The 15724-nt window shown below is 40.5% G+C and overlaps 1 protein-coding gene and 1 pseudogene across 1 annotated transcript in view; both read right to left on the minus strand.

The window, feature by feature from the left end:
• Slc30a7 (solute carrier family 30 member 7) overlaps positions 1-15724 on the minus strand; it is a 68105-nt gene that overhangs the window by 37138 nt on the left and 15243 nt on the right. Inside the window, exons 4-6 of the mRNA XM_055628197.1 lie at positions 13416-13503; positions 12654-12780; positions 6327-6464 (exon numbers count right to left, since the gene is read on the minus strand). Of these exons, the coding sequence (XP_055484172.1) occupies positions 6327-6464; positions 12654-12780; positions 13416-13503 (353 nt within the window). The remainder of the gene's footprint in view (positions 1-6326; positions 6465-12653; positions 12781-13415; positions 13504-15724) is intronic.
• LOC129692002 (biorientation of chromosomes in cell division protein 1-like) lies at positions 8156-8890 on the minus strand (annotated as a pseudogene).

The raw sequence follows: 15724 nt of genomic DNA on the forward strand, positions 1-15724 counted from the left end.
ACTGGACCAGAATCCATGTGGCTGTGCTACTGTTGACACAGACGACAGCCACTTTACTAAAATCCTGCCTCTCATCCCGTGAACCAGCAGACGCACTGTCCCTTGTCCGCAAGCACAAGAGCGAAGTTACTGCCGCGGATGTGCCCTGCGGCCACAGGACATAAAGGCTGTGTGCCACCGGCCTGGGCTGAGCTGCAAAAGATTTTAGCTGGGCTGCGACAAGTGAGTACAGCCTGAACGAACACGGTTCACTGCTGACTTACTTTGTGGGAAAGGCTGAAGAGGAGAGCAGACAACTTAAATGACATAATCACATGCGCCGCCAAGCATAATATAAAAATAATTTTTCAAAATTTTACATTAGATATATTCAATAGGTAAATGTGTGTGTGTTGGGGGGCATTCTCTTAGTAAAGTTCTTTTCAAGAACACAAATAAAAATTTTCTTTATGATGAAGATAAAAAGTACGGTAATTTCCATATGTAACTGTCTAGAAACTACGGATCAGTTTTGTAATGAAACAACACACAAACAGAAGTGGCAAAAGGTGCACAGCATTTGTGTAGAAGGATAATCAGGAGACGAGGCAAGCTTTGTGAATATAATGAGTGCTGACTGCCTGCGGTCCCGGCTCGAGCTTGGCCGCACGCCTGAGCACTGCAGCAGTGAACCACACTGGAACGTGCGGGGCAACACTATAGCAGAGATACAAAGGCAGGAGGCAGCACAGGATAGAGAGGTGATATCCTACAGCACCCTCCTGAAAGATGCAGCCGCCACGGAAAGCCAACTGACAGCCAAACATATAACCATTATTTACGTCCAGCTCCCAAGCAACTCACCAAGGCTCTGACCAGCCACAGCAGTATGAGTGTCTCCACACCCAGGAAGTCCCAGGGCAAAACTGAGCCAATCAACTCAGGCCTCTACAAAAGTGACCACCTGTAGCTAAATGTCCAAGGATTGTGACTGAAATGACTAGCCACCTAGCCTGGGCCAATGAAGCTTCCTCTTAGCCCCCCAGTAAGAACAGAGATTAGCTCATCACTCCTGGGCCCCCTTTAAAAGTCCCTTCCCTCTTCTCTTCCCAGTCTCACCCTCCCTCCCTCTTCTCCCCCTATGCCCTTCAACAGTCCATTGATAGGGGAGGTCCTCCTCCCCTTCCCTCTGATCCTGGCCTGTCAGGTCTCATCAGGACTGGCTTCATTGTCTTCCTCTGTGGCCTGGAAAGGCTGCATCCCAATTTGGGGTGGGGGGGAGGATCAAAGACCCAACCACTGAGTTCATGTCAGAGACAGCCCCTGCTCCCCTTATTGGGGAACCCACTTGGATACTGAGCGGCTATGGGCTACATCTGAGCAGGGATTCTAGGATATCTCCATGCATGGTCCTTGGTTTGAGTGTGTCACTCTGAGAAAATACCCCTGGGCCCAGGTTTTTTGGTTCTGTTGGTCACCTTGTGGAGATCCTGTCCCCTCCAGGTATTTCTATCTCCCTTTTCTTTCATTAAGAGTCCCTGCACTCTGCCCAAAGTATGGCTATGAGTCTCAGCATCTCCTTTGATAATCTGCTAGGTAGAGTCTTTCAGAGGCCTTCTGTGGTAGGGTCCTGTCCTGTTTCCTGTTTTCTCCTGCTTCCAAAGTCTATCTTGTTTGCCCCTCTGAGTGAGGATTGAACATCTTACCTAGGGTCATCCTTCTTGCTTAGCTTCTTAAGGCGTACTGATTTTAGTATGTTTATCCTATATTATACGTCTAATATCTACTTGTAAGTGAGTATATACAATGTATGTCTTTCTGCTTCTCGGTTACCTCACTCAAATACATTCTTTTTTTTTTTCTTTTTTTCTTTTAATTTTATTTTTATTAATTATAATTTATTCATTTTGTATCCCAGATGTAGCTCCTTCTCCTAAGGGGATTCAGTTCAGAAAGGAAAAAGTCAAAGTATTACTATTTACAGATAATATGATAGTATACATGAATGACCCCAAAAATTCTACCAGGGAACTCCTACAGCTGATAAACACCGTCAGTCAAGTGGCTGGATACAAAATCCAAAAATCAGGAGCCTTCCTATACACAAAAGACAAATGGGCTGAGAAAGAAACTAGGGAAACAACACCCTTCACAGTAACCACAAAAGACATAAAGTACATTAGTGTAACTCTAACCAGGCAAGTCAAAGATTTGTATGAAAAAAACTTCCAGTCTCTGAAGAAAGAAATAGAAGATATCAGAAGATGGAAAGATCTCCCATGCTCATGGCTGGGCAGGATTAACACAGTAAAAATGGCCATCATACCAAAAGCAATCTACAGAGTCAATGCAATTCCTATCAAATTACCAACACTATTCTTTACAGACCTCGAAAGAAAAATTCATATGGAATAACAAGAAAACCAGAATCGCTAGAACAATCTTCTACAAGAAAAGATCTCCTGGAGGTATCTCCATCCCTGATCTCAAGCTGTACCATAGAGCAACAGTAATAAAAACTGCATGGTACTGGCATAGAAACAGAATGGTGGATCAATGGAACTGAACAGAAGACCCAGAAATAAACCCACACATTTATGGACACCTGATCTTTGACAAAGATGCCAAAACCATACAATGGAAAAAAGATAGCATCTTCAACAAATGGTGCTAGTCTAACTGGATGTCTACATGTAGAAAAATACAAATAGATCCATACTTTTCACCCTGCACAAAACTAAAATCCAAATGGATCAAAGAGCTCAATATAAAAACGGACACACTAAACCTGTTAGAAGAAAAAGTGGGGAAAAGCTTTGAACTCACTGGCACAGGAGACAACTTCCTGAACAGAACACCAACAGCACAGGCTCTAAGAGCAACAATCAATAAATGGGACCTCATGAAACTGAAAAGCTTCTGTAAAGCAAAAGACACTGTCATCAGAACAAAACGACTGCCTACAGATTGGGAAAGGATCTTCACCTTTCACCTGACAGACAGCTAATATCCACAATATATGAAGAACTTAAGAAGTTAAACAGCAACAAATCAAATACATTCTTTAATTTCAAAATATATTTCAAATAAAATACTGTCTTTTGACAGTTCATAACTAACAAAATTTGAGACAAGACTACTTTGATTTTGTTGTTAATGACTGCAATAATTCTGGGTAAAAGAAATGTCTGAGTGTGAAGTATTAGGTTCACAGAGAAGAATATTTTTAAATTTACGTTCATGTTTATTTATTAATTTATATTATTTTTCTATGCAAGGTGTACACACATTAACATGAGTATGTATATATGAGTGTGAGGCCTGAGCTCAACATTCATGAGTTCCTCCATTGTACTCCACATGTACTTTCTGAAGAAAGGTTTCTAAGATCCTGAAGCCCATCTAGGCAGCAAGAGTCCAGTGGTTCTCAACATGTGGGTCCCAAACCCCTTTGGAGTGGTGTATCAGATATACTGCATATCATAACAGCAGCAAAATTACTGCATTAAGTAGCAACAAAATAATTTCATGGTTGGGGGTCAGCACAGCATGAGGAACTGTATTAAACAGTCCCAGAATTAGAAAGGTTGAGAACCACTGAGCTAGACTGCCTGTGAGCTTCAGGGATCCACCTGTATTTACTCGCCTACACCTCCTGCCTCCCAGCTGTTTATGTGCGTGCTGAGGAGCAGACTGTGAGGCAGGCACGTCACATATGGTTCACGGATTGAACCATCTCCCCAGCCCTTTACCTACAGCTTACTGCTAAGATGCATGACAGGGGATCACTTAAGACTATACAAGCACACTCCATTAATAAGAACTTCTGGAAAGCAAATGAAATAGAGAAAATAAAGAGAAATCAGGTGATGTGGGCTTTATAATTTTTTTATGGCTCTGGCTGGTGAGTGTCAAACCACCAAGGCAGTGAGTGTGTTTGCCTCAGTTCTTGCCTCCAGGTTCCTGCCGCCACTACCCTTGCTGTAAGGTGAAATAAACCCTTTCCCAAGTTGCTTTTGGTCATGGTCTTTATCACAGCAATAGAAAACAAATTAGGATATAAATTGGGGCTTAGTCATGTTTGGAGACGATTGTGGGAGGAAAGAGGATTTGGAACTGGGCTGTAAAGGCCGTGGAATGCTCCAAGTTACAGGAGCTTGAAAAGTAAGAATGACAAGTAAAGTGTGGAGGAGGGCGGTGTGGCCTGTGAAACTGCAGTGGGAAGTAAAGACTCTATTGGGACCATTCATGCGTCATTTTGGATTGAGAGTCTGTGGAACTGCAACTGTTGCTTCTTGGGGACAACTGATGCTAGTTAGCTAGGTCTGAAGAATCAGCTTTGATTAAGAAGAGACTGGAATCATAGATGAAATCTTATGAGAAGTGTTTGCTCAGGGTCAGCATACAGATGCTGCGGTCCAGAGAAGGCCAAGACTCTATCGCCAAACTTGATAATGTGCAAGAGTTTCCCACATGGCACTGATTTTGGTAACATAAAAGCTACAGCACTGAATGGGTAATAAAAGCAGTTTTGGCTTGGTACTGTGAAAAGACAAGCGTGATCATTGATGAAGGCTAGTCTTAGTTGAGTAGGGACCCAAGGATTGAAGAAGTTATGGGGGTGAAGCTGAGGCTTGACATCATATGGCATGGTGGTAGACGGTGAGAAGAGACCATCAGGCCATTAGTGAAGGTACCAGCTCAGTTCCAGTAGAGACCCAGCAAACTGGAGCTCCTAGGACCATGAGACATCTGACAAGGACAATAACAGGTATGAAGAGGAACCTGCCTGAGCCTATGAGACAAGAGTTGGAGAAGTGGAGCTATCTGAGCCCAGAAGATCATGAGTCTCACATGTCAGGCAACGAGATTTGAAATTTCTTTTCTAGACTTGGGTTTCCTTCTCAAGTTGGTTTTAGTCAGTGTTTTTATCACAGCAACAGAAAGTAAATTAGGACAATGTTCTATAGAATCGTGTAGATGCTTTACCCTAAAATATTACTTATAAGGAGTACACTTGGAAACCCATCACTAAGAAGGCAGAGACAGAACTATATCAGCCTGTGGTTGTGTAATGAGTTCCAGGCCAGCCAGGGTTACAGACTGATACCCTGTCTCAAAAGGCCAAATCAAGTAAGTCAACTAATCATTTAAATAATTAAAGTATTATGTGCCCAAAATTACATTTTTTTTTGCTTGTATTTGCAAAAATACTTCAGAAATTATGTTAAAAATTTATGAGAAATAAGCAATTTTTCAAAATTATTTTGAAATAATGTATATGAGCAAAAATATTGAAAAATCAAGGTTTAGACCTGCCAGTATAACTGTTTCAAAACAGCGTATTATAGATTAAAAGAGGTAGTGCAAACTGACTGACTGGTAATAGCTAAAATATAGGATGAACTCAAATAACTCCAAGGAAGAATTCTGTCAGACTGAAAAATGGCCCGTACAACACTGTAGCAATTACAGCTAACACTGTACTGTACTCTTCGAATTGCCAGGTGGGGTAGATTTTGTGCTGTGCTCTAATCTAAATAGATGAATACATAATCAAAAGGTGGGAGGAAATAATTCGTAGTGATGCTTGTAGCTTAAACAGAGGCAATGGCTTCACAGGGATAAACTAATTCCTAGGATCAAGGGATAAGCATTGAATGTACACAGCATTTTGTTTACCAATCATATTTCAATAAGGAATTTTGCGACTTTGAAGACTACAATCTTTAAGGCTCTTCTCACTGTTTTCAGATGTAAAGTTCAGTATTCTGTCCATATGGCCAGTAGACCTAAGTGCATAATTTATTTAAGGTATGCTCATATTGTGTTACCTAAGCAGTTCTATTAATCTACACTCGTAACTCGTGAATAAATAATCTGAAATAAGATATGTTGATAAATACTTCAAAATTTAGTACCTACTATTATAGAAAGATTTCTGAAGGAAATTAAATAGTAAGCAGTCAGCATAAACAGTTATAGTAAAAATTGAAAAACCTCTAGTATTTTCATAACACAAACTGCAAAAAGCCTTGTCAGACTTAAAACAATTATAATTTTTCATTTGCTAAGCTTTAACTGTTTCCCAATCTGTAACTGTATTCACAATCAAAATAGTAGCATTTTATTGTTATACTCACTAGAAAACAAAAGAACAGAAAAAATTACATCTACTCCCTTACTCTCATGTTACAGTACAGTAAAAAGCAACTAACCCTGGAAACCAGTTAGACCAATGTATTAGAGGCTGAACGCGTGTCTTTGAGAGACCCTAGCTAGGCAAAGTTACTTAACCTGTCCTGTCTGGAAGGCTAGCTCTCTGTAGGTGCCCTGGCTGCACTCACCGTGACAATGCAAGTGCCCGTGTCCATGAGCATGATCATGGCTGTGTCCATGTTTGGCTTCATGACTGTGGCAATGATCTTCGTGGCCATGGGTGTGATCTAGAGCACCATTAAAGAGGGAATGACTGTGTCCATGGCCTAGAAAACAAAAAATATTTGAACAGAAGATCTGTAAAAGCACATAGCTGATTACAATAACACTAGTTAGAAGAATCCTGACTCCAGATTCAATGCAGCAACCACTTGCTTCTAATAAGCACTGCCAGTCCACTCAAACAATCCCGAGTTTCTACCATGGAGCACAGGAATAAACTCGTAAGGTCTGGAAAGGCAAATCCAGCAGCATTTAGAGGAGACCTGCACCTCAGATTGCCTTCCAGAAGGCTGGAAAGAGGATCTCAGCCAATCACCCATCTTCAAAGTCACAAAGGTACAGAAAAAAAAAAAAAAAAAAAGGCAATAAAGCCACCATGTCATAGCTCTGGCAATAAGTAAGAATGACAGAATACATGGAAAGCCATTAGCTAGAGCAGCTATGAGGCCATGTTAAGGGCATACAGTCTTCCCTCCCCTGACCAGGAGAGAAGTAACCCAAAGCCACCAAGCTGTAGATAACAGGGAGATCAGATTGCTTTCGGTGTACTGTTAAAGCACTAACTTCTGGTTAGTCAGTAATTTGTCCAGCACTGCAATTCACTGGCAGTTTCCAGTCTCCTAGCGTCTCCCAGATGCAGGGCTCAGCTAAGGCCCAGGCACTAAGACAACAGTGGGAAACTCCAGTGGAAGTCAGCTGCGGCTGCTATGAACTAGGGAAATTCAGAGAGACAGAGTCCACAAGAACTCTGAAAAGCAGCAACACACTCCTAGGATCCTAAAAGTGTATACAGGCTATGTACACACCTAGCAAAGACCTGAAAGACAAGAAATTGCCAATCATTGTTCATTGACCTTGATACCCTGAGCAAGCAAGAAATCAAAGTTAGGGCTGTCTGGTAAACTAGGAAGTAGAGTGGAAAGATGTACTTTCTCACAAAGCTCCCTTTGCCAAAAGAGGAAGATTTACAATCAAGTCATTTAGGGAAATTGACTAAACTCTGAGTGACTACTAAATCATACCTATTTAAGTGTGACCACTAGTAGGACAGGATAAAATCAAAAGGAAGATTTTTTTTTTTTACTTATAAAATGTCTGTTATTTATTAGCACTTGTTTCTCTAAAAATACAAACACAAGAACTGAGCACCCAGAGTAACTCGCCCCTGTGGCTAGGGAGCCATCAGAACACAGGCTGTGGGGCTTTTCTTGTACTCCAAGTCCTGGCCTTCTCACTCACTCCAGGGCTCCAATGCTACCTCTGAAAAAGGTAAATCGCCAAGCACAGGATGGTCACAATCACCGTAAGGCTACGATGCTAACTGCTGCACATTGCAGCCCTTAAATCTACCAAAGTATCAAACCCACCATCCAAGAGCTGCTTCCATGACCCTTGCTGTCCAAACTCGCTAGCCTCCAGCCTGCCTCCTGCATACAGCAGAGCACAGGCGCTAACATCCACATGCAGTGTCTGTGTTCAAGAATGAAGATTTGTTCAGGACAACCCAGGTCATCAGTATAGTGCTTAAACCTGTGTCTACTGGAGTATATCATACCCTTGACAGGCTGGTTAAAAGGCAGTGCAATGCATGGCAAGTGTGGACAACTGCCCCATCGCCAAACTTGCTCTCCATCCATATGGACACCACCCCAGTCAAGGCCAAACGTTAAATTCATATGAAACAGGAATCCATTCCTTCATTAAATGGAGCTGTCCAAAGGTATCAGACATATTCTTAGGAAGCGTCTTGAGATGGCGCTGGAGGGTCCTGGCTTTCAGGTACTGGAGGGGGAGCTGGCATAGCTTCTTTTTTCTGAGCATCCAGAAATCCCTGGATTGCTCGCTCTATTTGTGGCCCCAAGATGCGGTTTGGTATGGGGTCCACTACCTGAGAAATGATCCTGTCCACTCCTGCTTCCAACAAGCCTGACTGAACCACTCTCTGACTCAGCCCATTTCGAAACTTTCTTCTTTTTGCACCTTTTATCTGGAAAGCATTTTGTTCAATGCAGGATTCCATTTCTGTTTGTCCAGATCTGTTGACACAAAGTTATACACCTTCTGCCTAAAGTTCTGGTAAGCTGGCTTGGTGTCCATATCAGCCAGGCAGTCCAGCGGAATCTGTCAAACAGGCCACGGCTCTTGAGCTGCTCCACTATGAGGACGATGAGCTGTGGATCTCCGGGAGGCAGCGAAGCAGGGTCGACTGGACATCCTGTCCCACTCAAGCCTCCCCCACACCGGCTCCCGCACTGTGCACCAAGGCTGCGCCTTGCACCCTGAGTCTGCACTAGCCCCGCGCTCTGCTGCTCCTCTGGGAGCCACAGGCTGCACAGTGCAGACACAGAGGAGGTGGCAACGAGGGAGAGAGCGGGGTGGGAGGCAGCGGGGTACTAGCCACTCCACACTCCAAAAGGATTTTAAAATAAAAACGATCAGATAACTTAATGGCCACATCTACAAGAAACATATGATTTATCAATCAGTCCAGGCATGCACCATGCAAGTGTATAGGAACGTAAGCCACACACAAAGAGCCACACACACAGTCTGAAATGGCCCAGAGACAGACTTGGTGGGCAGATTTTAAACAGCTATTATAAACATATTCGACGAGAAAAAAGAAACTGGGTGTAAAGAGTCATTACCGTAAGTCACTAACAATAATAGCAAAGAAATTATAAAACCAGGTGTAGTAGCTCACACCTCTACAGGAGGCTGAGGAAGGAGAGCAGCAATTAAAGGCTCAGCATGAGCTATAAAGCAACACCCTGTTCTAAAACCAGAAAAATGCATATGGGGGGGGGGGAGTGCAGAGAGGAGAAGAGAAAACAATTTCAAATGCCAAACATTCTGGAATTAAAGCATCAAAGCGAAATAAAGCAGCCATTGGAAGGACCCAGTAAGAGTTCTAAGCTACAACTGTGGCCAATGTACAGATAGGTAAATAAAGATCATACTCTCAAAAGCAGAAAGAAAAGGGACTGGAAAAAAAAAATACAAGTCTGATTAAGACACAAGAAAAACAGGAACCAATGGCTGAAAATTACCACAGTTTGACGACCACACAATCAAGAAATCCATCACAGTCCAAGCAGAACAACTTCAGTCCTATCAGAACCAGCACAGTTGATGAAAGCCAAACCTAAGGAGAGAATCTGCAAGGTCTCTTTTTGCCGCATCACTGATATGCACCAGCACCTCAGATACTAATGGTTCACTTCTCGAGAGAAATCTCAGATTTGCAGAGCAGCCCTTGGGAAGACCAGACAACAGTGGGTCCTCTCTTTGTTCCTGTCTCAGTTAACACCAGTGTTGCACTGAGAGGGGGACTCCGGTGTGTCTTCTGGACAGCAGCAATAGCCCGAGAAGTACGGATCTCACTCTGTATCCAAGGCTAGAACTAACAATCCTCCTGCCTCAGCCTCCCAACCACTGGAATTACAGAAAGTGCTCCTACTGTCTAGATGTGATCTCAGGCTGACTCACGGTCTTAGCTGAACATCACACATGAGCATGATCACACATGTGCAGACTGATAGCTTGCCTACAATCTGCTCCAAGGATGATGCTTCCTGGACAAAAGGTGCAAGAAGAAGAAAGGACATGGAGCAAAGCCGACAAGCAAATAGAATGTTGGATGCTCCTCCACATGCCAAATAACAGCTTTGTCAACATAAGTGCCATGGCATGCATATGTACATACACACGCACAAGCACACATACACACACACACATCAAATAAATAAATAAATAAATAAATAAATAAATAAATAAATAAGTAAGTAAGTAAGTAAGTAAGTAAGTATATAAGTAAATAAATGAACAATGAAACAAACAAAAGAAAAATCCTAGAGGCCAAAACGCAGTGGATAGATAACTGAAATTTTAGTGGTAGGGTATAGAACTCAAATTTTATAATCTACAGAACTCCCTTTAAAATAAAGGAGAAGTTGAAGCAATACAGATGAACAAAGCCTGGCCTCTCAAAATATTAAAGGGCTTTTGGGATAAATCAAAGGACATTAAAGAGTAGTTCAAACCGACACAAAGAAAAATGAAAATCAGCAAAATAGCTACAAAGACACTGAGTTCGTGTCCACAATGCTGTTTGTAGTGGCACAAGCCAATTAGTAGAGAACTATGTCGATGGGTTACAAGCATGCATTTCAATGACATTCAAGGAAGAGAAAAGAACAAAAGCACACACACTGGGCAGAGCTGTTGTACACAGTGAATTAACTTACTAAACATCTGAACTAGAAGCTGTTATCCCTGGGACAATTATTAAAAGTTTTCTTAAGAAAATGACTGGAAAAATGCTTATTCCTCCCAAGCGGGAAATATCTCAGACTTGCTCATTACGAAGAATAAATATAAGCAGATGGAAGAATAAACTAGGTAGCAAAAAACCATCAGACCAAAGCAAAAGCATTAATATAGAGGACTGAATATTCACGGCCCTGGAATAGGAAATCCCTGAAACAGAGGAGAAAGTATACATACACCAAAGGGGGGAAAAAAGTAAGACAAAAATCAGACTTTGTTATACTTTCATTTCTGTCACTATGATGAAATATTCTGAAAAAAGTAAAAAGTAAAAGCAATTATGGAGAAAAAAGGGTTTATTTTAGCTTGCACAGCTAGGTTTCGGCCAAGACGGGAACTTCAAACAACTATTTCTATCACATCCACAGGTGAGCTAGCTTGGTGCTAAGCTCAGTTTCAGGAACCCAGCCTAGAGAATGGCACTACCACATCAGTTCCCTGCCCTGAGACAGTCCCCCTCAAGCATGCCCACCTAGCGTACACAGACCTTCACTGAAACTCTTCCCAGGAGATTACAGGCTATGTCAGTGACAATTAATGCTAACCATCACAGAGAAAGCACAAATCAGCCCCTGTATAGAAAGTTAAATAAAAGTATCAACTGGGAAATGATATTTACAACACATAAGACAAAGGAAAGTAGTACTACTAGAAGCAGTATTGTAACTTATAAACAAACTGGGAAAAAAACAACAGAGAAACAGCTATTGTCTAGGAACACACTAGCAGAACATTCAACCTCACTACTTACTAGAGACATGAAAAAAATTAGAAGCCACCTGTATCAATGTGAGCAAAACCACTTTAACCTATAAAGTTACAGGTACGTGTGGGTTGGGGACAAAGTTAATACTTACATTTATTTTTAGAAGTAAACGTGAGTGACAGTCATTTTGGAAGGCAATTTGAAAACCAGAAACAGCAAAAGAACTAACTGTAATGATGGAAATGCTCTAGATCTAAAATGTGCAACACAGCAGCTTCATATGCTCTCTTAACAACCTCTGATTCTCGAGGGGTTTTTGTTGGTGTGGTTCATTGGTTTGGTTGGTTGTCTTATTTTTTGTTTGTTTTGACTTTTATTTTGCTTTGTGATTGAGACAGTGTCTCATTATGTACCCTAGATAACCTGGAATTCACTACAGAGAACAGGTAAGCCTGAAGCTAGCATTAATCCTCCTGCTTTCATTACCCAAGCGCTGGGATTGTACATATGCACTAGGCCTGACTTCATACCACGGAGTGTTTTGCAGCCACTGGCAATCTGAGTCCATGACAATAAAATGATTTCATGAATTAATAAAAACTGCAAGATAGTAGGTCAAAATTTATCAATGAAAAGATCATTAAAACACATATAGTAAATTACAAATACACACACATTTTAAATTAGTAACTAGATGTGGTTTTCTCCTGTTTTTTTTATATGAATTAAATATTACATAAAGCAGAAGAACAATAGAAGTCTGGAGTGATGCGTACCAATATGATAATGCGCATAAAAACTCTGACAGGCACTGGAATGGAGAGTTATGGAAAAGTACAAGGGATGGCTTGGAAGACATTTCTGAATATCTAGACATCATACTTTTGTAACTTTAAAATTATTCATTTTCTAGAATATTTATTGACAGAAACATGCAAAACAGAGATAGAGAGATAGATGGATAGATGGATAGACAGACAGGCAGGCAGGCAGGCAGGCAAACAGGCATATAGAAGAAGCAAAAGAAGAAATGGGAACTGGCAAGGATATCTGTCCTCAAGTCTGAAGACCTGATCCCAAGTCCCAGAACTTGGTGGATAAAGAGAACCAAATCTTAAGTCGTCCTCTAACATGTACACACACGGACATACACACAACTGTGAAAAAATGAAGAAACAAATAGTTCTAACCATCATACCAGAGCCATGAGAATGTCCATGACCTCCATGATTGAAAACAAATATTCCTACTAGGTTTACCACAAATCCAAGAATTGAAACAAGCAGCAGTCTCTCATGGTGTACATCTGGAGGAGCCAATGCTCTCTAGAAAACACACAATACAAAGAGACAACGTTGATGTAACTCCAGACTGACCAACTGGTGGCAATATAATGCAGTACTAACATGCTAGTACATTTACTTTCAGAAGTAAAAGTGTTCAAAACTACATGCCAAAAGTTCAAACTAGTATTCACGAACTGCAGATAAGGATCAATCACTGTTTCCAAATACAAGTAAATATGTATGAGGATATTTGTTTCCAAACCTGTTCCTCTTGTTCTCTCTAAGTTTACTAAGCTTCACATTTTCGTTCCATTCTTAGAAAATGAATACCAAGCATTAAAAGTTCACTAGTTAAACTTTCGGGTTCTATATAGTTTTAAGAACAATTCCTAAAAGGTCATTACTCAGATTGCACCTCTACTTCTCAGTGACAACACTTCATTCACAGTTTTACAGCTCTACCATTGCACTGTCTTTCACCTCAGGATACTTCATATATATGTAATTTTTTCAAATATTTCATAAGTCCTCCTGTATACACACAATATTTTGTCTAACCTAAAACAAACATCAATAGATGATAGTTTAAAAACTCCCTATTATTGTTACAATCTTTAAAACATTTTCATTGAAAAAAAAAGTCATTTCCTGACTCTAATGATTATCTACTATACCTCAACTCCTTCTGAGAAAATAAAGAAAGCAGTGAAGATCAAAAACAGCCCATTGACAAAGCCAGCCAGAACTTCCGCTCTAACATACCTAAGGAAGAGCAAGGTAAACAGTGAATTTCATGTCTTAGAATCCAAATGTATATATACATTTCTGAAACTGTAAACTATATTACATAATTTTAAGTGCCAACAAAGTCTTTGCATTTACAGAATACATTTTATATAATAGTGAAAAACAAATGAGAAAATTAACTGTGAATGCCACAAAACACACAGACTTCCAGAAGGCAAAAAGCCTCCTGATAATAAGTGGGCTTAAAAATACCTGTCACAGAAAGGTAAATCACGACTCCTCACTGCAGAAAGGACAAGACCAGGCAAGAGCACAAAGCAAGTAAGAGAACGTGTCTAGGAAATTGGGTTTTAAATGTGCTGGTATCTCCTTTTCTGACAACTCATGCTCTGCTTTGTACCTTGTAGTTGTGAAATCTTCAGGAAATTGAAGCTTTGATCCCAAGTAAGGGTAAAGTACCCTGTAGTCTGGCAGAGACAACTTGAGATATACAATGTTTTTTCCTCTTTCTAAAACTAAATATTCAGTCTAAACTTTCATTTATCTACTTTTACAAATAACTCTATCTTCACATCATTCTATGAAACCATGTTTAAATGCCTATTCTTTATCTCTGGGATTAGAAGTTTACTGCTTCCTACTGAAGTAAAGCACTGGGGAAAGGTCTCACTTTTCTATAAGCCATGTTTGGCTTAAAGCCAAGTAAACAACTTTACCTTTCTACTTTTACATATCTAAACATTAGTCAAAGGGTGTTCAGGTCAGCTAGCTCTTCCTTCACACTAAAAAGCAGGAAAACTGCTCCTCCAGACACTGTGTGGTGGCATTCACCTGCAACCCCAGCACACATGCTGGACCAGGAGGATTCTAAGACCTTGGCCAAGTTAGACTATGTAAGGAGTCTGTCTTTAAAACAAAACAAACAAAAACAAAACAAAACAAAAAACCCCACTTTGGCTGGCTTTCTTTCTTTCTTTTTTTTTTTTTGGGGGGGGGCTTCAAGACAGGACTGTTGCATGATATTTAATCACACTTTTACTGGGAAAACCTATTTTCAGTTGTAGTGTGGCTCAACCTTAGCACACACCTTTATCCATGAGCTTTCTGCTTACTGTAAACAGGATTAAATATAGTCAACCACAGGTCAACAGGCCAAACAAACAATCAGTTGACAGGGAGTAAACATAGGAAAAAAACCATAGAGAGTGAAGAGTCCTTAGGACGGATAGGGAGATGCATCGGAAGCAGAAAGGAAGAACTTTCAGTTTGAAGGGCTTTTAATGGCAAGGAGAAGTGATTTTCCTTGTAGGATGTTGGCTGAATAGGAAGGTCAGTTGGTCTGCCTCTCTGAGCTAGTAGGCTTTCACTCCAGCATCTGGCTCCTGACTCTTTATTGGTAAAATTGAACATTTGGGATTTTGTTTAAAAATAACACAGGGTTTCTCTGTATAGTCTTGTCTGTCCTGGGACTTTTCTGTATAACAAGCTGGCCTGATTCAGAGATCTGCCTGACTCTGCCTCCCAAGTGCTGGGATAAAACACACTACTACCTTAACTTTCTATGTCAACTTCTAAAACGTAATGTTTTGTTGTAAAAACATTTTTTAAGAGAATATTTTTCTTTTCTGATAGAATACTGTCATGTGCCAAAACCCGCTCAGGATGCCCTGGATATACAGAGCCTTAGGTGGGCTTGACATTATCTCCACATTCTGGAAGCACAGTGATATGCAACCATGCCAGGCTGAACAAACTCTTTACAGGTCCTCTATCCAGTTACATCTGAGTTCATCCTATCAAGCTTATCTAACACGACATGAATTTCACACTCCATTTTCAAACAAATACAAGTAAATTAAATTCACATATTATTTGTCAAAGCATGTACTTTTTTGGAGGAAAGTTCACTAACTTCAAATAATACTCAGCTAGTTTTCTATAATTTACACAGAAAGGATTTAATAAATCAGCACAAGTTCACACCAAAGAACATTAATCTCTCCTTCTAGTTCCCTACTAACACATGACAGAAAGCTTTTTATCCTTAGTTCACTGAATTTCAAGATCAAAGGCAAGAAATTTTTAGGCATCTTTTGGTTCCCAATTTCTAGCTTGGTAGATATGTTTCATTCAATCTCATAAACTGCTGGATTAGCATTAGTATATTGCTGTACCTGGTTGAGGAAGGAAAAAAAAAACTAGACAAATGATGTTAGATGCTTATGTTTACCTGACA

This window comes from Psammomys obesus, unplaced genomic scaffold (assembly GCF_907164565.1).
Source record: "Psammomys obesus unplaced genomic scaffold, mPsaObe1.curated_primary_1811, whole genome shotgun sequence".
Taxonomy (NCBI): domain Eukaryota; kingdom Metazoa; phylum Chordata; class Mammalia; order Rodentia; family Muridae; genus Psammomys; species Psammomys obesus.